The sequence below is a fragment of the Panthera leo genome, chromosome B1 (assembly GCF_018350215.1).
Source record: "Panthera leo isolate Ple1 chromosome B1, P.leo_Ple1_pat1.1, whole genome shotgun sequence".
NCBI lineage: Eukaryota > Metazoa > Chordata > Mammalia > Carnivora > Felidae > Panthera > Panthera leo.
Window position 1 is genome coordinate 137,692,305 of NC_056682.1, and position 27,140 is coordinate 137,719,444.

At 39.4% G+C, this 27,140-nt stretch overlaps 1 protein-coding gene across 6 annotated transcripts in view; it reads right to left on the reverse strand.

Annotated features, from left to right (window-relative positions):
- The window catches only part of LOC122218102 (vesicle-associated membrane protein 8-like), a 48,237-nt gene extending 27,438 nt beyond the window's left edge, over positions 1-20,799 (reverse strand). For 4 of the 6 annotated variants that reach the window (XM_042936091.1, XM_042936094.1, XM_042936093.1 and 1 more), the window contains exons 1-4: positions 20,636-20,742; positions 15,273-15,343; positions 11,233-11,329; positions 8,924-9,025 (exon numbers count right to left, since the gene is read on the reverse strand). In XM_042936091.1, coding sequence (XP_042792025.1) covers positions 8,924-9,025; positions 11,233-11,329; positions 15,273-15,343; positions 20,636-20,713 — 348 coding nt within the window. In that variant the 5' untranslated portion in view covers positions 20,714-20,742. Of the gene's footprint in view, positions 1-8,923; positions 9,026-11,232; positions 11,330-15,272; positions 15,344-15,568; positions 15,658-20,635; positions 20,743-20,781 lie in introns of those variants that run through there. The other 2 variants (XM_042936097.1, XM_042936096.1) reach the window with 2 other exon arrangements.
- Between the last annotated feature and the right edge of the window lie 6,341 nt (positions 20,800-27,140).

Genomic DNA, 27,140 nt, shown 5'->3' on the forward strand with positions numbered 1-27,140 from the left:
TCATTATCACCCAAAGTCCATAGTTTACATTAGGTTTCACTGTTGGTATTGTACATTCACTTGGTTTGGACAAATGTATACTGACATGTATTCACCATAATACAGTATCACACAGAACAGTTCCACTGCCCTTAAATTCCTGTGTTCCACCTATTCATGCCTCCCTTCTCCCTAAGCCCTGGCAACAATTGGTCTTTTTACTGTCTCCATAGCTTTGTCTTTTCCAGAATGTCATATAGTTGGAACCAAGTACTGGCTTTTCATATTGGCTTCTTTCACTCAGTAATATGTATTTTTTTTTAAGTTTATTTATTTATTTCGAGAGAGACAGAGACAGATCGAGTGGGGGAGGGGCAGAGAGCTAGGGAGACAATCCCAGGCAGGCTCTGTGCTGTTAGCACAGAGCCGGGTGTGGGGCTCCACTCATGAAACCGTGAGATCCATGACCTGAGCTGAAACCACGAATTGGACGCTTAACTGACTTGAGCCACCCAGGCGCCCCTCACTTAGTAATATGTATTTAAGTTTCCCACATATCTTTTCATGGTTTGATTTACTCATTTTTTTTTTTAGTGCTGAATAATAGTCAATTGTCTGGATGTACCACAGTTTATCCATTTACCCATGGAAAAACATCTTGGTTGCTTCCATGTTTTGGCAAGTATAAATAAAGCTGCTATAACATCTGTATGAAGACTTTTGTGTGGACATTACTTTTCAACTTATGTAAATAACAAAGGTGTGGTTGTTGGATCATATGGTAAGAGTATGTTTAGTTTTGTAAGAAACTGCCAAACTGTCTTCCAAAGTGACTGTAGCATTTTGCGTTCCCATCAGTAGTGAAGAAGCATTCCTACTGCTCTACTTCCTTGTCAGCATTGGTGTTGTCAGTGTTTTGAATTTTGGCCTTTCTATTTAAAAATTATTTTCATGTTTATTTATTAAAATTTTCTTTAACGTTTATTTAGTTTTGAGAGAGAGAGAGACAGAGTGCAAGCGGAGGAGGAGCACAGAGAGAGGGAGACACAGAATCTGAAGCAGGCTCTAGGCTCTGAGCTGTCAGTATAGGGCCCAATTTGGGGCTTGAACTCACAAACCATGAGATCATGACCTAAGCCGAAGTCGGAAGCTTAACCGACTGAGCCACCCAGGTGCCCCTAAAGTCTTTATTTTTAAAAGTAATTTCTACAACCAACATGGGGCTTTAGCCCACAACCCTGAGATCAAGAGTCACATCCTCTACAGACTGAGCTAGCCAGGCACTCCTTTAGCCCCTCCCCCCCTTTTTTTGAGAAGGAGAGAGCATGCGCATGTGCAAGTGAGAGTGGGGGGAAGGGCAGAGGGAGAGGAGAGAGAGAACCCTAAGCAGGCTCCACACCCAGCATGAAGCCTGACTCAAGGCTCCATCTTACAACTGTGAGACCATGACCTGAGCCAAAATCAAGACTTGGACACTTAACTGACTGAGCCACCTAGGCGACTCTGGCCCTTTTTTTTTTTTTTTTTTAATTTTTTTTTTTTAACGTTTATTTATTTTTGAGACAGAGAGAGACAGAGCATGAACAGGGGAGGAGCAGAGAGAGAGGGAGATACAGAATCTGAAACAGGCTCCAGGCTCTGAGCTGTCAGCACAGAGCCCGACGCGGGGCTCGAACTCACGGACCGTGAGATCATAACCTGAGCCGAAGTCAGACGCTTAACCGACCAAGCCACCCAGGCGCCCCTCTGGCCCATTTTTAAATCAGGCTGTTTTATGTTATTGTTGAGTTTTCAGAGTTCTTTGTGTATTTTGGATAACAGATGTATCTTTTGCAAACATCTTCTCCCAGTCTGTGGCTTGTCTTCTCATTCTCTTGACAATTTTTTGAAACAACCTTACAATCTGTCTCTTAATTGGTGTATTTAGATCATTAACTTTATTATTATTATTTTTTTATAGAGTTTATTGTCAAGTTAGCAAACATACAGTGTATACAGTGTGCCTTTGGCTTTGGGAATAGATTCCTGTGATTTATCACTTATATATAACACCCCAGTGCTCATCTCAACAAGTGACCTCCTCAATGCCCATCACCCATTCCTCCTCCCCCCGCCTCCGCCCCTTCAACCCTGTTTGTTCTTTGTATTTAAGAGTCTCTTATGGTTTGCTTCCCTCTCTGTTTGTAACTACTTTTTTTTCCTTCTCTTCCCCCATGGTCTTCTGTTAAGTTTCTCAAATTCCACATATGAGTGAAAACATGATATCTGTCTTTCTCTGACTTATTTCACTTAGCATGATACCCTCCAGTTCCATCCACTTTGTTGCAAATGGCAAGATTTCATTCTTTTTCATTGCTGAGTAGTATATATATATATATGTATATATATATATATATACACATATATATATAGTAGTACAGTAGTATATATATATATATATATATATATATATATATATACTACCTCTTCTTTATCCATTCATCAATGGATGGATATATATATATATATATATATATATATATATATATATATATACATACATATACTACATCTTCTTTCTCCATTCATCAATGGACATTAATGGACATTTGGACTCTTTTCATAATTTGGCTATTGTTGATAGCACTGCTATAAACATTGGGGTACATGTGCCCCTATGAATCAGCACTCCTGTATCCTTTGGATAAATTCTTAGTAGTGCTATTGCTAGGTTGTAGGGTAATTCTATATTTAATTTTTGAGGAACCTCCACACTGTTTTCCAGAGCGGCTGCACCAGTTTGCAGTCTCACCAACAGTGCAAGAGGGTTCCCATTTTTCCACAACCTCACCAGCACCTGTTGCTTCCTGAGTTAATTTTAGTCACTCTGACCAGTGTGAGGTGGTATCTCAATGTAGTTTTGATTTATACTTCCCTGATGATGAGTGATGTTGAGCATCTTTGCCTGTATCTGTTAGCCATCTGGATGTTTTCTTTGGAAAAGTTAGACCATTAACTTTTAAAGTGATTATTGATATAGTTGGACTAATATTTACCATATTTGTTACTGTTTTCCATTCATTGTTCTTGTCCTTTGTTCCTATTTTATGTGGTCCACTTTATCCATGTTAACAAAAATGGTCATTCCAATGTAGCGTTATATATAAAAAGCTACAGCTGCAGAACAATATTAAATAATAACTTATTGAACACTTAGTATGTGCCAGGTGCTGTTTTAAGCACTTCACACATATTAACTCATTTAATTTCCAAACCACCGTATAAGGTAGTACTTTTATCATCTTTTATTTTCTAAAGAAGAAAACAGAGACTGAGAGAAATTAATAAGGTAGTCAATGTTACACAGCTAGAAGCAAAACAAGGATTCAGACTCAAGTTCCAGAGATCAAGCCTTTACCCATTGTATTAATGACCTTAGTTTTGTGAATTTAAAATGTATGCATAAACTTATATATATTATAAACATATAATGTATACAAAAATGTATACTTACATACATGTGCATACATTTATATTTATATGTATGTTTATACATATAAATAATTCTGGAAGGTTATACACTAAACTGTTAAGAGTGCTCACCTCAGGGGGTTTGACTGAGATTGTAGGAGATACTCGTATTTTGCTTCATATACTTTTGTATTATTTTACTTTACTAATGAGCATTATTTTTTAAGCTTTATTTATTTTTGAGACACAGAGAGAGAGAGAGAGAAGGAGAGAGACAGAGCGTAAGTGGGGGAGGAGCAGAGAGAGGGAGACACAGAATCTGAAGCAGGCTCCAGACTCTGAGCAGTCAGCACAGAGCCCGACGCAGGGCTCGAACTCATGAACTGCGAGATCATGACCTGAGCTGAAGTCAGATGCCCAACCAACTGAGCCACCCAGTTGCCCCAACTAATAAGCCTTATATTTTAAATTAAAAAAAAAACCCTGCTCGTTGGCAAGTGGTCAAATCCACCTTAGACAGAACTCTGATCTTGTTGGTTACTGGACCATGCAACTTACAATTGATGTTTTGTGAGGAGCTCACTAGGTAAATGTAGAAAAGAGGAGGTTGCTAGTTGAACTGTGTCCCCCAAAAGATATGTTCAATTCCTAACTCCAGGAACCTGTGAATGTTACTTTATCTGGAAATAAGGTCTTTGCAGATATAATTGACTTAAGATGAATAGTTAATTTTTTATTTTTCTTTTTGTTCCTTTTTTCTTTCTCTCCTTTTAAAAAATGTTTAAGTTTCTTAACCTAAGAGAATCATTTAAGATTTGTTAAGATAATGTATTTATAGTCCATTCATTGGCATGCAGATTATACACACACACACACACACACACACACACACACACACATATATTTAATCTCTCAAAACATTTTTCTTTTGTTAATTATAGTATAAGAAATTCAACAACTTTTAAAAATTTTCTACAGATTTAATGCTTACCAGGTTAGTTTATAAATGTTAAAAAGAAATGTCTTTGATGTCAGATGTGTTACTGCTTAAAATATGCATGTTTTCATATGGTAACTAGTTTTGGGGGAGCTCTGTCAATAATATATTTTGGCTGTGTAGAATATGCAGAATTCTTCATAAAAAATTTATGAATTTAATATAAAAGCATCTATCCTTAATTATTTTTTAGGCATTGTGGTAGACACACCCTATGGTGACCCCCAATGTATCACATCCTTGTAAACCGCCCCTCCCCACCCCCAAGTGTGACTTGCTTCTAATTAAGAGTAGCAAAGGTGATGGGATGTCACTCTTGTGATTATGTCACATTACATAATATTTAGTAGACTGGAGTGAGAGAGATTCCTCTGCTGGTCTTGACAGGGAAGCAGCCATACTGAGGACAGCAACTGGCAAGGACCTGTTGTTGTCAGTTCCTAGGACCTGAGGGTGTCCCCTGGTCAATAGCCAGTAAAAAGCTGCATCCCTGGCACAGTTGTAAGGAAATGAATTTTGCAACAGGCTCTGAATGAGCCTGGAAGCCAAATCTTCCCCAGAGCTCCTGGATGAGAACACAGCCTGGCTAACAAACTCACTGCAACTTTGTGTGAGACCCTGAGGAGAACTTGTTAAGTCCTGCCTGGATTCCTGACCCACAGAACCTGGGAGATAATAAATGTGTGCTGTTTTAGGCTGCTGATTTGTACTGATTTGTTAAATACATAATTAGAAAACTAAAAAAGTTACACTGAGAATATTTTAATATGGAAAAGTTCATATACAGAGTGAACAGTATAATGCAGAGTGAACAGTATAACCCATCCCTATGCACCCATCACCGAGTATCGACACATGGCCAATCTTGTTTCATCTATACTACTACCAATTACCTCTTCCCCAAATGTATTGTTTCAAAGCACATCCCAGACATTCTATCATTTTAATCTGTAGATGCTTCAGTTTGTATCTCTAAAAGATATGGCCTCATTTTTCTTAAAAATAAAACTACAACATCATTATCATATCTATAAAAATGCCTTAATATCATCAAACATCCAGTTTGTAACAAATTTATAAAAAAAATCATAGTTGTTTTGTTTTTTAACATTTGTTTTGCTGATCCAGGATCTAAAGTCCGCATTTAGTTGATATGCATAAGTTTCTTTTAATCTGTGGATTCTCCTTAACTTTTTCCCCATTGCAATTTATTTGTTGAAGAAATTTGATTATTTGTCTTGTAGAGTTTCTCATATTCTGGATTTTGCTGATTGGATTGCTGTGTATCATTTAATGTGGTCACTGATCTCTCTATTTCCTGTAAACTGGTAGTTAGATATAAAGGCTTGGTCCTATTCAGGTTTGATGTTTTGGGCAAGCCTACTTCAGATGTGTGCTATATACTACTTACTGTGTGACACCAAGAAACACATAACTGATGACTGATTGTCTCCCTTATTGTGACCTTAGGAGAATAATCAATGGATTTAGGTATTTTAAAAAAAAATTTCTTTTTTACATTTATTCACTTTTGAGAGACAGAGAGAGACAGAGCACAAGCGGGGGAGGGGCAGAGAGAGAGGGCGACACAGAATCTGAAGCAGGCTCCAGGTTCTGAGCTGTCAGCACAGAGCTGGATGTGGGGCTGGAACTCACAAACTGCAAGATCATGACCTGAGCCGAAGTTGGACGCTTAACTGACTGAGCCACCCAGGTGTCCCAATGGGTTTAGGTATTTTGAGTCAGTTTCATTTCATTTATTATGAATTTCCCCATCAGCGTTTCACCTAATTTTTTCAGTCATCAATGATCACTGCCTAGATCTATTATTACATTAGGGATTGTAAAATAGTGAAATTTATTACCTCTTCTTTGTTTATTAGCTGGCGTATTTCTATATTTGGTCTATATAAAGACCAAAAAAAAAAAAACAACAACCTTTTTCCCTATCAACTATTTGCTTTATCTGAAGTACAGTTCATATAAGAAAGTCAGAATAAATGGTTGAGCCTTTTATTTATTGGTTTTTGGAGTGATGAGGTGGATCCTTAGAATCTTCCAGAGCTGACTGATGAGGGATTATTCCCCCTCTTTGATAGTATCTAGGAACTCAAAGGAGTTTTAACATATATGATGTGTTACAATCCACTGCAGTTATTATTCTTTTTGATGTTCAGTTATTCCATTACTGACAAGTGTTAGCTACTTCAAGTTGGCTCCTAAAGTCTTTTGACAAGAGTACAGTGAACTTTGAAAGCTTCCTTTTTTTCTGGTATGACAAAATGTTTCTGGCTTATATGTTTCCTGCCTGACATCAGCAATTAGGTCTTATTCTTTTTAGTGTAAAATGGTATTTATTTATTTATTTATTTATTTTTTTTTTTTAATTTTTTTTTTTCAACATTTTTTATTTATTTTTGGGACAGAGAGAGACAGAGCATGAACGGGGGAGGGGCAGAGAGAGAGGGAGACACAGAATCAGAAACAGGCTCCAGGCTCCGAGCCATCAGCCCAGAGCCTGACGCGGGGCTCGAACTCACGGACCGCGAGATCGTGACCTGGCGGAAGTCGGACGCTTAACCGACTGCGCCACCCAGGCGCCCCTGTAAAATGGTATTTAGAGACAATAATCTAGATGCTAAGGGGGCACACTGCTACTGGGTTGGTCATTATTTCTAATGTTTTTCAATAGACAACCTAGGAAATACTTTTATTTTTTATTTTTATGATGTTTATTTATTTATTTTGAGAGAGAACAAGGAGCAGAGAGAGAGGGAGAGAAATAATTACAAATCACGAGGGGCCCGATCTCACAAACCCCGAGATCATGCCCCGAGCCAAAATTAAGAGTTGGTCACTCGACTGACTGAGCCACCCAGGTGCCCCATTATACTTTTTTTAAAAGAGAAAAAAGGATTGATATATTTTCAGTGAAAAAAATTTCAATATGTAACTTTCAATTAAAATTTTCAGTATTTAATTTTCTTTAAAATTTTTTTTTAATTTTCAAGTAAAATTTAGGATTATAAGGTTTTACTCACTTCTTTGACTTTATATTTGCAACTATTGCTGAAAACCTTGATTCCTAATGACATTAACTTGATTACTCAAAGTAATATATTTATATAAACCAATTTTAGAAGAGCAACACCAATGTCATTATTAACAATGGGACACTTGAAAATAAAAACTTTAATATTTATTTTTTAGTTCTTTTGTCATTAGGGTATAATCTCACTAGGAATATATAAATTGTTGTTTCTTAAAGTCGATTGAAATAAGTTTTCACTGTCTTTTAAGTCATCAACTCAATACACAATTAGGTTCTATGCTGACAGCTCAGAGCCAGGAGCCTCCTTTGGATTCTGTTTCCCTCTTTCTCTGCCCCTCATCCTCTGTCTCTTTCTCTCTCTCTTAAAAATAAATAAACATTAAAAAAAAAAACCTATTAGATTTTTTTTTTTTGAGTTTTAGGGATTACTTTTTTAAAATAAAAAAATTGTTATGATAAGATATACAGAACAAAATTTACCACTGTAATGATTTAAAAAAATTTTTTTAAGTTTATTTATTTTGAGAGAGAGACAGCAAGAGTGAGCAGGGAGGGGCAGAGAGAGAGAGGGAGACAGAATCCCAAGCAGGCTCTGCACTGCCAGCTCAGAGCCTGATGTGGGGCTTGAACCCACAAACCATGAAATCATGACCTGAACAGAAATCAAGAGTTCGATGCTTAACCCACTGAGTCACCCAGACGCCCCTACAATTGTAATGATTTTTAACTGTGCAGTTCAGTGGCATTAAGTATATTCACATTGTTGTGCAATTATCACCACCATCCATTTCCAGAACATTTTTCATCTTCCCAAACTGAAACTCTGTACCCCTTAAACACCAATTCCTCCTCTTCCTTTCCCCCCCAGGCTCTGGCAACTGTTGTTCTACTTTTTGTCCCTACAGATCTGACTTTAGGTACCTCATATAAATGGAATCACACAGTATTTGTCCTCTTGGGACTGTCTTATTTCACTCTAGGGACTATTTTTTAAAAATTTAATTTAATAGTATTCTATAATTATGTAAAATATTTACATGGTTCTGAAGTCAAATTTGCAAAACAAGTTTCATTCAGAAAGGCCTTGTTTCTATTCCTGCCCCTTATCCCTATGTAGGCAACCATTAAAATGTTTTTGATTTATCCTTTTCTTGCCCCCAATCTCCCTTTTTGTTTTTGACTATAAGCAAACAAATAAATATGTTTGTATTTACTCCCTCTTTCTTAAATGGCTGCATATAAGATTGGTAAACAAATAATGGTATACCATATATACTTTATCTATCTTGCTTTATTCACTTACCAATATATTGAGGATATCATTCCTTATCATTATATAAGAATAGAAATCCTCAGTTCTCATCTTTACAGCTCTTATCTCCTAATTCCAAACTGATTTTTCAGCTGTCATACAATGTTTAGGAGTACAGTTGGAGGTTACATACCATATACTTCCCTAATACTTGTTGAAAATCTGCAGCAACTGCATTTGAAGGAGAAAAATGTTCTTGTGACATCAAAGGATTTCTCAGAAAAGTGTCGCTAACCTAGGGACATTAATGGAAATGTTTAACCTGTGTAGATAATTTAACTGGAGAATTACAGAGCAAATGTTTACTTGAAGCAAAATCTGGCAGAAATGTGAAGTAAAAGAATATTGTATTTCCGCACCGTTTCTAGCTTTTTGGTGGGAGAGTGTCCTTTCTAATTAAAGATGCAGTATTTATGAAAACTGTGCTTGCTCAGTCTTCTCCACTGCTGCAGTACAGATCACAATCTCACGTAGTGAGACTGCAGATACCGCTTGGAGCCTTTCATATGTCTGAGGACTTGAGGGGAAGAACAGATGTTCACCTCTGGGAGACAAAGAAAGATGGATGGCCACGATATTTTCTAAATAAATGTGCCCTCCTGCTCCTACCCTCAAAGTCCACTCAACGATAACTAAACAATCCCAACTAAGTGTCATGATACTATCTTTCAAACCCTTATGGTTGTTAAAGGACACTGCAAAGTCTCAGGAAGGAACTCTTTCAATTGTTTGTACTCGATGTTGTATTCCCCAGAAGTAGTGGTAAAATTTATGTGGTTGGCAATTTGGTATCATCTGGTTTTGAAAAGGTGGTAAAGTTGGGATGTTTTGTCACAGTAGCAGAGAGAGAAAAAATTAGAGTATAGTCAGTTAAATGGCTAACAGTGTTTAGTATCTAGACTCTAGGGATTGTCAAGGCATATCTGAAGAGTGAATTACAGTTCTTATGATCCTTGATTCTATATGTGGTACAGTTTGAGCTGTATTAAAGCAAGATGGTACACTAAACAAATAAAATATATACATAATTCATGAATATGAATGGAAAATAACAATTAGTAACTATAGGATAGCTAATTTTTCCATGAATATTTTTTATTATAATATTGTTCTGAATTAAAAATTTGTGCATAAAATTAAAGATTAGTATCATTTACTTTTTTTTTTTTTAACATTTATTTATCTTTGAGAGACAGAGAGAGACAGAGCATGAGCAAGGGAGGGGCAGAGAGAGAGGGAGACACAGAATCCAAAGCAGGCTCTAGGCTCTCAGCTGTCAGCACAGAGCCTGACGTGGGGCTAGAACTCAAAAACTGTGAGATCATGACCTGAGCCGAAGTTGGACACTTAACCCACTGAGCCACCCAGGCGTGCCCTTTTTTAACGTTTATTTTTGAGAGATAGAGACAGAGCATGAGCAAGGGAGGGGCAGAGAGAGAGAGGGAGAGTATCATTTACTTTTTTTTAAAGTTTACTTTATTTGAGAGAGAGAGAGGGAGAGTGAAAGAGTGAGAGAGTGAGCAAGCTGGGGAGCAGCAGAGAGAGACAGGGAGAGAGAGAACCCCAAGCAGGCTCTGCACTGTCAGCATGGAGCCTGACACAGGGCTTGATCTCACAAACAGTGAGATCATGACCTGAGATGGAATCAATAGTCGGATGCTTAACTGACTAAGCCACCCAGGTGCTCTAGTATCATTTACTCTTTAAAATAAGAAACAAATGTAATATCTGGGCTATAAAACTACTCAAATAATGGGTTAGCCCTACTCTGTGTCTGAGACTGGCTTTTATAAAGTCTCCTTGGTGCTGGTTGGAGATCAAACTTGGGGTGATAATCAGCAACAGCTGATATCTATTGAGAAGGCTAATTAACCTTTAAGAAATTTATAAAATCTCATGAATGTATGTAAGTACATATACGTACGTGTTGTATTTACCATATTTTATATTTTCTGACAATTTTCAGTTAAACTTCCCTAAAGATAGTACGTCTTGATTAAACAATTTTTTTCTTTTCATTTAACTCTTATAATTGATTCATATTTTCAACCAGAAGTGTCTTGTATATAATTACTTGTAAATTAAATACACATGCTATTGAAAAGGTATATTAAATATTAGTAAAGTTTAATTTCTCTTTTACAGAACAAGATAAACACAAGGAGAGAGCCTAATAGATCTGTGTGGATAGTCTTTGCAGACCTTGCTTTAGGGTCAAGGGAAGTGTGAAAACAGGGCAGATGAAGGATAGAGTCAAATCTCTGAAGGTAAAAAAAAAAAAAAAAAAAAGAAATTTCTGAGGGTCATTAATAGCTCTGCTTTATAGACAAATCAGTGATCTGCTTTTGGTTAGTGACACTATTACTAACACAGTATAAAACAGAGACCTCATAATTTCAATAACTGAAAAAAATCCTTAAAGTAGTGTAAGAAGTTACTTACGTTTTTAAGAAATGCAGATGGTGTTATTGTATCCAAGGCATTGTCTGTGGCACATAGGTAAGTGATTCCATCAATAAAGAGAGTATGGTAGACAAAGCTTTGAAAAGAATACATTCATTTACATGATAACACTGAAGACATTAAGTACCCTCACAAAGAATATAATTTTGTTTTCAAGCTCTCACTAGTAGTATACAAGCTATATAGATAACTTTTTACAATAAGAATTAGAAAATCTTTCATATATGTGAAAAATTAAATTATATTAAATAGAAACTATAAAATTTGAATATGTATTTAATATTGTATCAGTAAAAATGAAATACAATAAAGAGAAAACTCTATATTTAAAATGACTTTGAATTAAAAAAAATTTTAATGTTTATTTTTGAGAGAGAGACAGAGACAGAGACAGAGCACGATGGGAGGAGGGGCAGAGAGAGAGAGGGAGACACCGAATCCGAAGCAGCCTCCAGGCTCTGAGCTGTTAGCACAGAACCAGAAGTGGGCTTGAATTCACGAACCATGAGATCATGACCTGAGCAGAAGTTGAATGCCCAAGGGACTGAGCCACCCAGGCACTCCTAAAGTGTCTTTGACAGAATCACTCATTCCAAGACTGAATCAAGATTCTCATCTTGATCAAATAGAAAATGCTATGTTCACTCATTTTTACTATCCCTCTATATTTTTTTAAAAAAATTTTAACATTTATTTATTATTGAGAGATAGAGAGAGACAGAACATGAGCATGGGAGGGGCAGAGAAAGGAGGAGACACAGAATATGAAGCAGGCGCCAGGCTCTGAGCTGTCAGCACAGAACCCGACCCGGGGATTGAACTCACAAACCGCGAGATCATGACCTGAGTCGAAGTCAGACGCTTAACTGACTGAACCACCCAGGTTCCCCGATCCCTCTATCTTTAGGTAGACATATTTAATTTTGGTATTTCCTGGCTTTCTATTATGATAGATTAGAATTTAAAAGTTGTAAACTGTTAATACTAAATATTCTGAAGAACCAGATGAACTGGGGAGGGGAAATTAAACTCCCCTATAGTGTGCAAAAGTGTATCTGAGCTGACCTTTTGTGCTTTCTCAGAGTCACATATTAGCAAGCTAGAAGACTCTTGGAAAGTACCTCTATCTTTACTGCCCAACAATCCAGAAAATTTAAAAACATGGCAACAAAAACAGTTGCTTGGTCCCTAGACTTTCATCTAGCCATTTTGAATACTCTATATTCAAATGGTTAACAGGCAACAGCCCTGGTCAAATGCTAAACTGGATATACACGAAAGTGATGAATCTTAGAAACAGGTAGAAAAGATAATCCCAGAGACAGCAAATGTAAGGCATGTGCCCTTTCAACGTAAATCCTTCATGTCTTATCATGAATATAATATGCTACATGTATATATATATCTGCTACAAATATTTTTAATGATGATATTGACTGATACATATAATTTCCACTTGGAAAATGTTTTTATTTCTAAATTGGGAGGAGTCTTTGTGGAAAAAAAAGTTGCTAATTCTATCATCTCTCTGAAAGTTATATGTGTGATCTGAAGTAAATTGATATTGGATGTATGGGAGGAGATATTTTAATTTTATGCTTAGTATGTTATTACTGAGTAACATTCAGACACCATCTTTAGGGGCTCCTGGGTGGCTCAGTCAGTTAAGCGTCTGACTCTTAGTTTTGGCTCAGGTCATGATCTCATGTTGTGAGTTCAAGCCCCACGTGGGGCTCTGTGCTGAGACTGCAGAGTCTGTTTCTGATTCTCTCTCTCTCTCTCTGTCCCTTCCCTGCTCACACACACATACACTCTCTCTTTCAAAATAACAACAATAATAATAATAATAATGATAATAATAATAAAGATAACTTGTCTTAAAAAAAAAAAAAAGAAATCTTTAAAAGTTAAAAAACCCTGGGGCAGCTGGGTGGCTCCGTAGGTTAAGCATCTGACTTCGGCTCAGGTCATGATTTCACAGTTCATGAGTTTGAGCCCCATGTGGGGGTCTGTGCTGACAGCTCAGAGCCTGGAACCTGTTTTGGACTCTGTGTCTCTCTCTCTCTGCCCCTCCCCTGCTCATTCTCTCTCCGTGCCCCACCCCCCCATAAACAAACATTAAAAAGAAAAAGAATTTTAAAAGTTAAAAAACCTTGATTACCTGATGTTTAAGATATACTGGTAACTAACAAAAGCAAGATGAGGAAAAGTGTGTATGATGTACTACCACTTATCTATCATTCTCATATTTTTTCCTAAGGGAAATGCACATATATATGCATGTGTCTCTTACAGGAAAAAAAGCAAAGAAAAAGAAAATGACAAACTAAAAACTTAGTCAAAATGGTTACCTGTATAGGGGGAGAGGGAGAACAGTGCAGAGAAGAAAGAATAAAAATTAGACTTTTTGCAGGAAACTTGTTTTCTCAATTTGATTTTGGAATCACATATATGTTTTGCCTAATAATAAAATGCTATCAAATCAAACTTTAAGAGAGAAATGCTTAAAAATAAAAAACACAAAGACAAAAATGAACTTAACTTTGTATCAAGTAACCCAGACAAGAGATGATGGTGTGCTTCCTACGGTAATGGTGGAGGTGGTCAGGTTCTGGATATATTTGGAAGGTAAAGGCAACAGGATTTGCTGACGGGCTGGATTTGGATGTCAAAGAGACAAAAGTCGAGGATCAGAAAGGTTTCAGGCCTGAGGAACTGGAAAGGTGATATGTGGAAGACTGCAGGAGGAGGCTTGGTTTTGGACATAAGTTTGCAATGTCTATCAGATGTCCCACAGAGATGTGGAATAGGCAGCTGGATATATGAATCAGGAGTTCAGGAAGAGGTATTCAAAGGATTCAAATTAGAATACACAATATAGGTAAGTAAATTGTAGATGAGAAAAGTGTCTTTTTGAAATCGCACTGGCTAAGAAGTGAAAACAAAATTAGAATATCACCATTTTACACAAGGAATATCAATGGCTGCTAGCATGGCAAAAGGAGACAGAAGCAGACACATGTACCATCTCATGAAAAAAACACCTACAGTCTTGCCGTAGGGATCAAGCCTGTGGATTCAGCTGCCTGAAACATGGTATACTGCATTTTGAATATGCAATCAGCAATACCAGAGTGTGGGAAACTCTACACTCTACAGGTTCTTCAATGATAAATTGTAAGGAAAAGAAAGGGATGGAGAGGGAAAATATAGAGATTTAAAAGACACCAAAAGAAAAGAGCCGGCAGGATTAGGCACTCATGTTTGAGGTTGCCTATTTGGGTTGAGGCAATGAAGAAACAGGGTGAGTAACTGCTATAGAAGCTGGAACACTGGTTGGTTTGGGGGAGAGGGAGAAAGCTGTGGATGGGACAGGGCACATGGCCAAAAATATTCTGTATTTTTGGCTTGGGTGGTAGCTGCATTGGTGGGCAGGTTCCCTTGTAAAGCTTCATGAAGTTATCCTTTTGCTTGATGTGTTTTTTGTATTTTGTTTTATTTTACAGTATAAAGGTTAAAAGAAACCTACTCTTGAAAAAACCAATGGTGAGTCTAAAAATAATAGATGCTCTCTTACTCTCCACCTGTTCTTTCACTAGCAAAATGTTTTCAAGACTGGCTTAGGCCATACCATGTAATGTCCCAAGTATAGCTTAGAGTGGTCTTATTAAAGATTTTTCAAGTAGAAGTTTCCTTTTTTATTAAAGAAATATTTTGGGTATACTAAAGAAGTATGAAGAATAAGATAATGAGAACACTTTAGACCTACCATCTGCTTAAAATGTTACAGATACCATAATGTCCCATGTATACCCTTCCCCAACTTCGTTTTTCTCCCTTCCCTTTGCAGAGGTAACCACTATCTTGAATTTGGTGTTAATCATTCTCATCTGATCTTATACTTTTACATATAGACGTTCTCTCTTCTGAAGGTTCAATCAAGAGCATGTGCAACCAACATTTTTTTCTCATGTCATTATTATTGCTAAAAAGCAGACCTTTATTAGAATGTAACTTACCTTCCCATCTGCATTATGGTCTTTGGCTCGGCTCTGAGAAGCACCAGTCGAAGCACTGTTGCCGCTGCTTCCTAAAAATAAATTATCAGCGTTTACTTTGTGGACGATTGTAGTGTCTTTCATTATGCCTCCTCCTAAATTTACCAATGTTCTCACTGGTTTATTAAAGAACAAGTGTTCATGAGGAGAACTAATGGGTAGTCATAATACACGGTGAAAGGCAAGTTATAAAATATTCATTTGAATATGAAGGAAAATATTAAAATTACACAAATATATGTTGTGTGGATACTTACATGTGCAAATGCAGGTTGCTTAGAGTTACAGCTTACATATGGCTTTAAGGCTGGGAAGCACTATCTAATCAAGTATCTTTTCAGTGTCACTGAAATATGTAAAAATGTTAATGGGTTAAAAGTATTCAGCTCTTATTCTCTGAATATCCTAAGCAGTCTTTCTTTAAAGATAAAAATTTTTATCCAATATTATTTACTGATCTCTTTTTATGAAAGAAATAATTGCCAAGATCCCTTATTATCTGTTTCTTGTAAGGCTCATTTTCTGGGGAAAAATGTGCAAGGTGTTAATGACTATCCAGAATATCTTAAATATAGTTAATTGTATGGAGTCCTATTAATTTACTTTAGAAGTGTGAAAGGAACCTGAAAGTTACCTAGGAAGACTTGAATAGTCACATTCCTAATTAGCTTTTCCATTTCCACAAAATGACACTTGAAATAAAAACTTTTGGGGAGGGAAAAACTTATTATTAATAGTAGAAAGTAAAACGTGAAATTCTTGGTAGTGCTTGAACAATCCAGGCGGTATTGTCCAGGGGAAAGATTTCCTATGAAACACAAAAAATCAAGGGAATATATAAACTTTCAGTTACTATATTATCATTACTGGAACATTCTCCTAGCTTTCACCAAGTGTCCTTTTTAGGTTATATAAACAAGGAAATCATAGCAAAATCTGAAATAAAGTGAATGGCAACATGAGGCAGGAACACGACTGACAAAGTAGGCTCTAGCTCTATTTCTGGAATTACTGTGCTACACATCTTAAGAAAGTGACTTGTCTGGGTCTGTTTCCTCATGTGAAGAATGAAGGAATTGGGCAAGACGCTCTCTAGAGTCCTGTCCAGCTCCAGGACCCTATAACAGCAGCGGATTTGATCTCACAATTAAGCTTTGGTAGATACTAATACTTTTCTAATGAATGTAAAATATTTGTGACATTAATATTTAGCACTGAGGAAAGACACGATAGACTGTTCCTTAAAGCTCCTTGTCACCCTTTTTCTTCCCCCTGGTCAGCTTTCTGCACAGCAGTCATGCCAAACCTTTAATCCTCTCCTCTAATTGCATACTGGTCCAGCCCATTCCACTGTCTTACTTTCCTGCATGCTTCATAAAGAGAGGCCTTTGGCCTTATGAATTGCTTCAGCTTTCTGTCTCTCTCCTTCCTTGTTTGTTTTTAAGTTTAGTTATTTTTGAGAGAGGGAGAGAGACAGAGAGAGCGATTAAAGGAGGGGCTGAGAGAAAGAGGGAGAGAGAGAGAGAATCCCAAGCAGGCTCTGCACTGTCAGTGTGGAGCCCAATGTGGGGCTCGAATCCATGAACTGTGAGATCATGACCTGAGCTGAAGTTGGACGCTTAACAGACTAAGCCACCTAGGTGCCTGTTTTTTTTTTTTTTAAGGTTTATAGTTTTGACAGACACAGAGATTGCAAGCAGGGGAGTAGCAGAAAGAGAGGGAGAGAGAGAATCCCCAGCAGGCTCTGTGCTGCCAGTGCAGAGCCGTACTTAGGGCTCGAGCCCATGACCTGAGCTGACATCAAGAGTCAAACGCTTAACATACTGAGCCACCCAGGTGCCCCAATTAGTTCTTTATGAGAACCTACTATATACTATGGATCATACACTGCAAAGACAGAGATGACATTCCTTGTCTTGAAGGAATCTGATCAGAAAAAGAAGATTCCAATTCAGCCTGGTAAGTAGTTTCTTAAAGGTATGTAAATTAGCCTAGGCATAGAGAAGGCTTCAAGGAAGAATTGAGAAAAGTTTCAAAGTCCAGAAGAGGTTATATTACTAAAAAGTGGAGAAAAATGGGGTTCCAGGGAAAGGGAATGGAAGCTGCAAAGGGAGACCTTGGTGAGATCAGCATGAAGTTCAGGGTAGCCAGAGCACAGGAATATTCAGGAAGAGAAGGAGGCAGTCATGGAAAAGCCCTACCACGTAGGGCCCTGAATTCCAGGCTAAAGGAGTATGGGCTTTACTCTGAATGTAATCAGGTGCCACGAAATGATTTTAAGCAGGGGAGTGACTCATATTTGCTTTTTTTTTTTTTTTTTAAATTTTTTTTTTAACGTTTATTTATTTTTGAGACAGAGAGAGACAGAGCACGAATGGGGGAGGGTCAGAGAGAGGGAGACACAGAATCCGAAACAGGCTCCAGGCTCTGAGCTGTCAGCACAGAGCCCGATGCAGGGCTCGAACTCACGGACCGTGAGATCATGACCTGAGCCGAAGTCGGCCGCTTAACCGACTGAGCCACCCAGGCGCCCCTCATATTTGCTTTTTAGGAACAATCACTTGAGTAGCAGTGTGGAGGCCAGTTCTGAGAAGGATGAGGCTAAAGTCTGAGAGATCATGCCTAAGAGGTATTTTTTTTTCTTTTTTAAAAATTTTATTTATTTATTTATTTATTTATTTATTTATTTATTTACACAGAGGGTGCAAGTGAGCAATGGGCAGAGAGGGAGAGAGGGAAATTGAGAGAGAGAGAAAGAGAGAGAGAGAGAGAGAGAAAGCAGGGTTCACCCAAAGCAGGGCTCAAGTTTGTCCGATGCGGGAATCAAACTCACAAACTGTGAGATCATGACCTGAGCCAAAGTCAGATGCTTAACCAACTGAGCCACCCAGGCACCCAAGAAGCATTTTCAATAACCCTGGTATCAGGGCCTAGAAGGTTCAGAAGCAAGGATTTGGTTTTAAGACATATACTGGAGATAGAACTAATAGAACACAATGACAAATGAACAAATGTAAAAGTGAAGAATGGGCAGTTGAAGAGGACTCCCCAGTTGCCAGCTTGAATGGCTCAGTAGAACTACTCAGCAAGGTGAGAAACAGATGAGGAGGAATCTTCTAGGAAAGATTATTAGCTCTGGACATGGTATGTTTGAATGTCTATTGGGCAATGTAACTGTCGAGAGAGATCACTCTGGAAGTGGACTTGGCAGTGGTCAAGGTAAAGGTGTCTACGGGTGTGAATGAATGTGTCACGTTAAAAGAGGATGGAAGTAAGAATCTTGAGCAACATAGCACTTCAGGGACTGGTAAAGAGGAGAGCCAGGAAGGAGACCAAGTTCTCTGTCTCTATATTCAGACTCCTCCATTCCCTGAGAGAAAGAAGACATTCCTCTGTCCCAAGACTCACATCTCCACTGCTATGCTGGATTCCATTCCGTTGAGCTCCTTCAGGGCTTACCGTACTAACAACCTCCTCCTCTCTTAGATCTTCAACCTTTTCTCCTTCCCATTAGCCTACATACATTGAGAATCTTCCCTGTTTTGAAACATGAGGCCTCTTCCTGGATCACACTTCCTCAGCTTTCACTCTGTCTCCCTCCCTTTCTAAATTCTCATAAAGATGGTCTAACTACACTCACCCTACTTCCTCATCTCCCAATCAGTTGGCCCAAAGCAGCCTGGCTTCCGCCTCTACCACTTCTTCCAAACTGCTAACTATGTGGTCACCAATCACCTGCTGATTGTAGAGTTCTAGGAGTACCTTTTAGATCTTGTTCAACTTCTTTGGGGTATAAAACATTCTTGTAACTCTCTTCCCTTGGCTTTCAGGACACCACTGCCCTCATTTGGTGTCCCACTTGTCTATTTTGCTCCTGAACAGTGTTCTGCCTTTTGGTCCTTTTCTCTCCTCACTCCCATACTTTTCTTTTCCACCCCCTTCTACTATCCTCAACTGTTAGCCCTGACCCTCTGAGGGCTACCCTGTTGGACATTCTTCGACTTAAATCTTTTTGGAATAAGGTGGATAAGGAAGTACATAAATAGATTGGCGTCTTCTAACAGGCAACAAAATCCAACCTGTCTCAAACTGTACTCTCTTCTCCTACATTCCCTCTGACTTCCTCCCTCACAATCCTGCTCCTCCATCTGTAGTTTCAATCTTGTTTAATGCCACCTAAGAAAAAAATTTAACGAATCATCACATTGTACACCTTAAATTTACACACTGTCATACGTGAATTATGGCTCAGTAATTGTGGGGGAAAAATATTAAAAAAAAAAAACAAAGAAAAAAATGGAGAATCACCTTGGCATGACCCTATTCCCTAGTTTTACAAAGTCTCTAGGATCTGCCCCCTCCTTCCCATTTGCACTGTCATTCGCCCTTACCTCAGGCCCTGCAAACTCCTAGAGAACAATACCATCCTAACTGGTTCTTTCCCCTTCAATCCACCTTCCATATTGTAACTAGACCAAATTTTGTGGAAGATGAATCAGATCCTGCTATTAATGAATTTAATTGCTCAACAGGTTCCCCTGCGATAAGAAAACAAACTAAATATAGGACTCTTCCTTAACTAACCTCTGCCGGCTTTCTTGACCTCATTTTTAGCCCTTACATACTGTGACCCTGTGCTCTAGCCACACTGAGGTTCTTGAGGTTCCCCCAACACACTATGCTGTTCCCTCTGAATGCAGGAGTCCCCATTTCCCTTTCCCGTCCCAGGCTAACACTAACTCTCAGAAGGCTTCTACGCCAAGCACCCTAATATCACCTCCGCTGTGGTCAGCAAGCGGCCACCCATCCTGAGTGCTACAGACGCAATCCCGACCTATCTCCACTGGCAGACTTTTTACACTGTAGGACAAACTGTATATAGCCCATGGTCATAAAGAGACAACGAGCTCATCAATGGGCAACTCCGGGTCCTGTTTTCTCTTCAAATAACACCTTTACCAAATAACACATGTTCAATAAGTGTGTTTTGAACTGCAAGTCATTTCTCCGCAGGGGAGAGAAAATCTTTTTAAGGGTCTCCGGAATTGCAGCAGCACGTGGCTACTCATCGCGGCCAAATGGGTCGCGCGCACCACCAACCCCAACCCCCAGGCGGCGCACGTGTGGCTCCGCAGTTCGGAAGCGCGCCGGCGCTCGCCCGGGATTCACCGCCTCCCAGAAGCAGGCCTTTCTCGGGGCGGTGCCTCTTGTCCCAGTGCCGGCTCCCAGCCGCCCGGCAGCGCAGAGTCCTGAGGGGCGGACCCGGCAGGCGCCACCCTTGAAGTGCGGAACCTGCCAAGGCGGAGGTCCGGACCCAGGGGTACCTGATAGGAGCCGCCGGTCAGGGACAGCTCCGCTAGGACCGCTCGGCCATTAGCAATACAGCTGTAGGTGATCGTCATGGCGGGCGGGCCAGTTAAAAAAAAGGCTCCCGCCGCACCTAACCCCGGACACAGCCTCGGGGCCGTACCTGGGGCGGGGATCCGGGCGGTGCTTGCGCAGGCGCGAGGAGCGATCGATTGGCGAGGAGGGTGGCGGGGCCGTCCCTGGTCTGGGCAGAGCCTATGAGGAGACGGGGGCGGGGTTTCGTAAAAAGCGGGCTTTGGGTGAGTGAAAAGTTTCTCCTTCGTCGTTATCCTCAACATCTTTTGGTGAGAGCCAGTTTACTTCACAGTACTTACCTACCTATGATTCATTCACAGTCTACGACGTGTAAAGTATAGCCCTTGACTTAAAATACACCAACTCAGCAAGTATTTGTTGAAACCCCACAGTGCAGGCCCTGGCCCCTGGCGTTGGGAGTTCGTACTCTGCAAGTGGTTACAGAGGCATAGGCAGGCAGACGCCAACCTCAAGTGGCATGTGTGTGCCGCGGTGGAAAGATAAACTGAGTTGCAGAAGCTGGAGTGGAGGCAGCTAATTGTCCTTGGCAGAGGGAGCAAAGCTTCCAGTGTCCTTCTGGTTTAGGAGGGGTTGATATTCTCTAAGTGGGGAAGGATAGGACAGTGTTAACAGAGGGAACAGCTTCTGTAAAGGGTTTAGAGTGGCACGTGGGTTTAGGGAATGCATATGAGTGAGTGTGGTAGGGTTGGGCAGGAGGTGAGAGGGTAGGAGTGGTAGAATGACTTGTTATTCTAGATCTTGAGTTCCCTGACAAGACTTTTTTAAAATATAAGCTTAAGAGAAGGTCATATATTTTCATTAGCAGGTTGTCGTGGTGGAGTGAAAAGAAGTTAGACAAACTTGGATTAAATATAGGCATTGTTCCCACCCCCACCTCCTGTCATTTGGAGGACCGGGGAACTCTTGATCTTGGGGTCATGAGTTTGAGCCCCACGTGGGGTGTAGAGATCACTTAAGTAAAAAAAAAAAAAAAAAAAAAAAAAAAAAAAAAAATAGGCATTGTTATTTACTCTGTGCCTTTATTGTAACTTAGCCTTTCTGAGACTCAGTTTCCTAATCTATAAAATGGGGAAAGTCATCAAGTTTAAGTAATTAGGCAAAATACTCAGCATACCGTAGATAAGCAATTGCACCCTTAGTGTGATAAATACATTAATGAGAATTACTTTCTTGCTCCCAGTGGTATAACTTTAAAGGAAAAACAATCGATGTCCTTCTGGGGTGATTGGCAGAGGTGAAGACAGGTAATCAATTGAGCTTATTTTAACCCAGTGCAGTCAGATTGGATTTGACAAGGAGGTAGCAAAACTTGTCTGGACTGTAGCTCCTGAGGAAAATGCTTTGTTGAATCATGTATACTCCTATATAAAGGAAATCTTGAATCAGTGTGTCTTATCAGCTTAGAGAGAATGTCTTGTGTTACAGGTGGGGGTCACTGAATTAAAAGCATTGGTCACATTATTTGTATGTAGGAACATGAAATACATTAATTCTGAGGTAATCGTTGGAATATTTGTTTTGTTTTTTAAGATTTTACTGTTAAGCCATCTCCACACCTACCAACGTGGGGCTAGAACTCACAAGGATCGCTCGCTCTACCGACTGAGCCAGTCAGGTGCCCCTCGTTGGAATATTCTTGCTTACAGTAAAAATAAGCTGAATAAACTTGGCCAAATTGCAGCACCCCTTGTGTTTGGTAAGTGGTGGAGCCAAAAGAGACTGGGCAATGAAGTCATGAGCTGTAGTAATGACAACATGCATCTGGTAGTTGAAAGGGTGTATATGGGGCCTTCCTCATCCCAGTCTCACCTTGTCCCATTGAAACAATCCCGTAAAGCAAGTGTGATGGGTTCAGTTTGCACAAGCCACAAATTCAGGCCCACAGAAATGCCAAATGTAAATTATAATACAACTCTATCTTTCTTTGAGCCCCATTTTACCTGATATCTGAAGCTTAATCTAGTCAATGCCAGGTTTCCTCAGTCAACTCCAAATTTACTTCTTCCCTTCTTTCTATCCAGGGTAGGGGCGGCATCTGTGTGTGTGTGAGGGCCTTGGTGGTGGGGGAGACCTGAGTCGTGATAGTCCGTCTCTTTAAGGTGGCTCCTGCTGCTAACGTTTGTTTTCTGTCTCGGGTCATCAGTTCACACACTGCACTGGGAAACTCAAGGCCCCTTCATCCACTCTGGTTGTCTCTCAGCCACTTTTGTAGCCCTCCTGGGGCGAGGAAAACTTTCCCCTGCTCCCTCATGCCATTCTGAGGTGGTGGGAGGCTTGAGAGGCTGTCTCGGGCCTCTGGCCAACACACCATGCTGCCACCCCTCCGGTCATGCTGTCGTCGTGTTGTCATTCTGTCGTCATGTGGGAAGCAGCTCTTGGACCTGTCTCACCTGGGAAGCAAGCCCTTGGGTCCCCAATTAACTGAGAGCTTTCTCATCACCACACTCCCTCACCCCTCACCTTCCAGTGGGGACTCTAGCTAATTGGATTGCTTCCTTCGGACTCTGTCCTCTTCCAGCCTCTGGAAACTCCAGCAAGTTTAGGTGGGGAACCTCCTACCACCCAGGGCATTCTTCCCAATTTATGGCATTAATGTTGGCTTCTGCTGCCTAAAACTTTTCGTATACTCTCTCTTCAGGGAGTTTCCAAAACCTATTTTGAAACTTTAAGAACTGAGAATCTTTTCCTTCTTCCCCTGCTCTTCCACCTCTGCCCCTTCTCCTCCTCCATTTTCTTTGTTCTCTATTTTTATGCAGAGAATAACAGAATGAAAAGCAACAGGTAATATGAAACATCACCGGCATTTTTGTCTTTCCCTTGATAGTTTGACAAAACCTTGAGGGTGGAGCAGAGTGGGTGTTGAGAAGCTGGATCCGTGGGAAGGAGAAATCAGACATTCACTATTGTCCTTTTTTTTTTTTTTTTTTTTAAATATTTAAGTGTTTATTTTGGGGGAGGGGAAGTGAGAGAGGGAGGGAGGGAGAGAGAGAGAGGGAAAATGAGTAGGGGAGGGGCAGAGAGAGAGGGAGACACAGAATCCAAAGCAGGCTCCAGGCTCTGAGCTGTCAGCACAGAGCCTGAAGCGGAGCTCGAACTCACCAAACGCGAGTTCATGACCTGAGCAGAAGTTGGATGCTTAATCGACTGAGCCACCCACGCACCCCCACTATTGTTCATTTCTTTTAAAACAAGCTTTTAGACTTTATGACTACTGTCATTGACTAGTGAACCTACTGCCATTGCTTTTTACAGATTATCTTCTCAGATGGAAAAGTCACTAGTTTTTAAATTATCCAATTTCTTAGGTCACCGAGGAGTTTGTAAATATTCCATAAGCTGGAGACTATCAAGCACTCATTAATTCAGGATTATTATTTAGTAATGAAATTCTCCTCTAAAGGATTTATTCCTCTTTTACTTCTTGCTCTTCAAAATGAGAATATTTATATATTTTTTTCTTACAGTATGTAATTACTGTAGAAATTCAAATGATATGGCAGTAAAAGTCTTTCTATTTTTACCAAACCATAAAAAACTCACTGTAATAATCTAATTTATATTCCACTGTTTTGATGCATTTTTATATTTAACATTAGTGATACATGCATACTGTTTTTTCCAAAATCTGTTTTTTAAAGAATATTTTAAAAATTGTTTTTATTATTTATTTATTTATTTTGAGAGAGACAGAGTGTGAGCAGGGAAGGTGCAGAGAGAGAGGGAGACATAGAATCTGAAACAGGCTCCAGGCTCTGAGTCAGCACAGAGCCCAACGTGGGACTTGAATTCACAAATCACAAGATCATGACCTGAGCTGAAGTCAGACGCTTACCTGACTGAACCACCCAGGCGCCCCTGTTTTGTTCTTAAATCCATAACATGTTGCTTTCTTTGACCATCACATATATTTCAAATATTTTCTTCTGAGATTTATCATTTCCTTTTTCTTTCTGGTGCCTATTCTTTTGCAGACATTTTTGTTTTTTGTTTCTTACTTAGTTAAACATAATGTTTTTTATTATGATGTTGGAACTTAGACAGGGCTTCCTTTCCTGTTCCCATATGAAAATATTTCCTTAATTTTCTTCTGTTACTTTTGTTTGTTTTAATGGTTAAGTCTTTAATCTACCTGAGATTTGTTTCTTTGTCTCTTGTGAGGTAAAAATTTATGTTTTTCCAAAGGTACAGCCAGTTGTTTCAGGCCACTTACTTGAAACGCCACTTTTGCCATAAACTAAATTCTTCCACAACATTGTTTATTGGATTTTAGAGTTGACATACATGTCCTTTTCTGTGCTGATATCACAGTGATTCAATAACTGTAGCTCAAAATGCTTTAAATTTCACAGATTGGAAAGAATTAATATATTTGCAATATTTAATATTCCTATCAGGAACATGGGTTGACTTTCTATTTATTCTTTATTATAGCTTCCTGTAAGAGCTCTATGAGTTTCTTCATAAAGGCTTGACAGATTTTTTTGTGTGTTTATTCTAGGGTATTTGACTATTCTTGTTTATAGACTTTGTTCCTCATTTTGACTTAAAACTGGTAGTTTGTGGCAATAATAATAATAATAGTAATAATTATTATTATTTAAGTAGGCTCCATGCTCAACATGGGGTTTGAACTCCCAACCCTGAGATTAAAAGTCCCATGCTCTACCAACTGAGCCAGCCAGGTGCCCCTGTTTCTGGCATGTAGAACATCTCTTGGCCATGATGCAGTTTTATCGAGTGCAACAGCCAAGAAATAATTCTTGAGATGTATGGTGCAACTTAGTAAGTTTATTTAAGTTGCATGAGGTTGGGAGTCATGGGCAGAAAGGGCTGCACTTTTGCTGAATGAAGCTGGTGGTTATATGCTCAGTGCTCTAGGGGGAGGGGATATGCAGCGAGTATTAAATCATAAATATCTTCTTTGAATTTCTACTCATGAAACTACTTTCATAAAATTTCTCTGTTGCTTATCATTCATTTTGGTGTTAACTATCAGTGAGATACACAAGCAGTCATGAATCCCTTTCAGGATGTAGCAACCAGCACGTATTTGATCCTTGTCAGAACTATGTGGGCTATAGGTCAACATTCGGGGCTAAAGGTGAACATTTTTCTGCTTCTATCCTTCACCAACCATATTTAATTTATTTACATATAACCACTGCTCTGTTGTATTGTAAACTCCTTAAGGCCAGGAGCCTCATGCACGGCACATAGATCATGTCAATAGTAGGATACTATTGCTGACTCTCATATTAGGCTTTCCATTATATTTAGCAGCTAAGTGGAGGGGAACCTCAGGTAGCAATGACATTTGTGGAAACTGGATGATGATTGAAGACAGTGTAGTGGAAGGAGATTGAAGGGACTTTGGAGTCAAGCAGACCTGGATTGTAATGCTGACTTTACCACTTTCTAGTTGTGTACTCTTGGTGTCTTTGAACCTCGGTTTCTTTCTTAGGCTCATCTCTGAACTTAATTCAGAAAATGAATTAACATACCTAAAGCATATGGTGACTGGCCCCAGGAGGTGTTTCAGTGTGGATGGCTGTTATGACCATTATGAGTCCATATTGTCATGGAACGAAATCAATAAGATACACGTTTAAGAAAGCACAGCCAGGCATATACGAGTTGCCTCTTAATAGATTCAGTGAACATATTCGAATCATAATTCAAGGCACATGATACAGAAGTTTTCCAGAATTCTTCCTTTTGACAGATGTGTTATGTGTTGGCTTCTCCTCTGTAATAAATTTCCTGAGAACAGAGGTCAAGTATTACCGATCTTTTTATCTCTAGCCCCTCACGCAGTGGTGGACACAATTTAGGTGGCTGCGTTTCCTAGTATGAAGTACAGTAATTTATTTAACCATTCTTCGCCTACCTTTATTTTTTGTTGTTGTTGTTAATACAAAAGATGTTGGATTCTCATCTTTGCTAGGAAGTGTAGCCAGGTTTAAGAGAGGGTATGTAGATGGCAAACATCTCTGCGGGACACCCAAATGTAACTATTATATTATAGTTGGTTTTAAATCTAATTGCTGTGTCAGGGCCAGCAGAGGGAGCACAGAGCACAGCTTTGAAAGACAGTGCAGCTGTACTGGGGAAGAATGAAAAAGGCTACTCAGGACTTTTACAGAGGAAGGAAATGACAGCTAGGAAGAAGGTCATTCCTTACTTTTGTTCTCTTCTGCCTTGCTTTCTTTTGTAACTCATTCAGGCCCTGACAGGCCTGTTCTCATCTTTTCTTTTGCCCCTTGCTCAGCAGATTTTCATAACCCTTCCCTTCCCTCTAGTTAATTACACAGGAAGACCCACAAGTGCAATCATGTTCTCCAAGCTGGTTTCCCTTTTAGGCAGCTTCATTACTTAGTTCAGATTCAGGGATGGACATTGGTGTGGGTCCCAGAGAAACACTGAAGA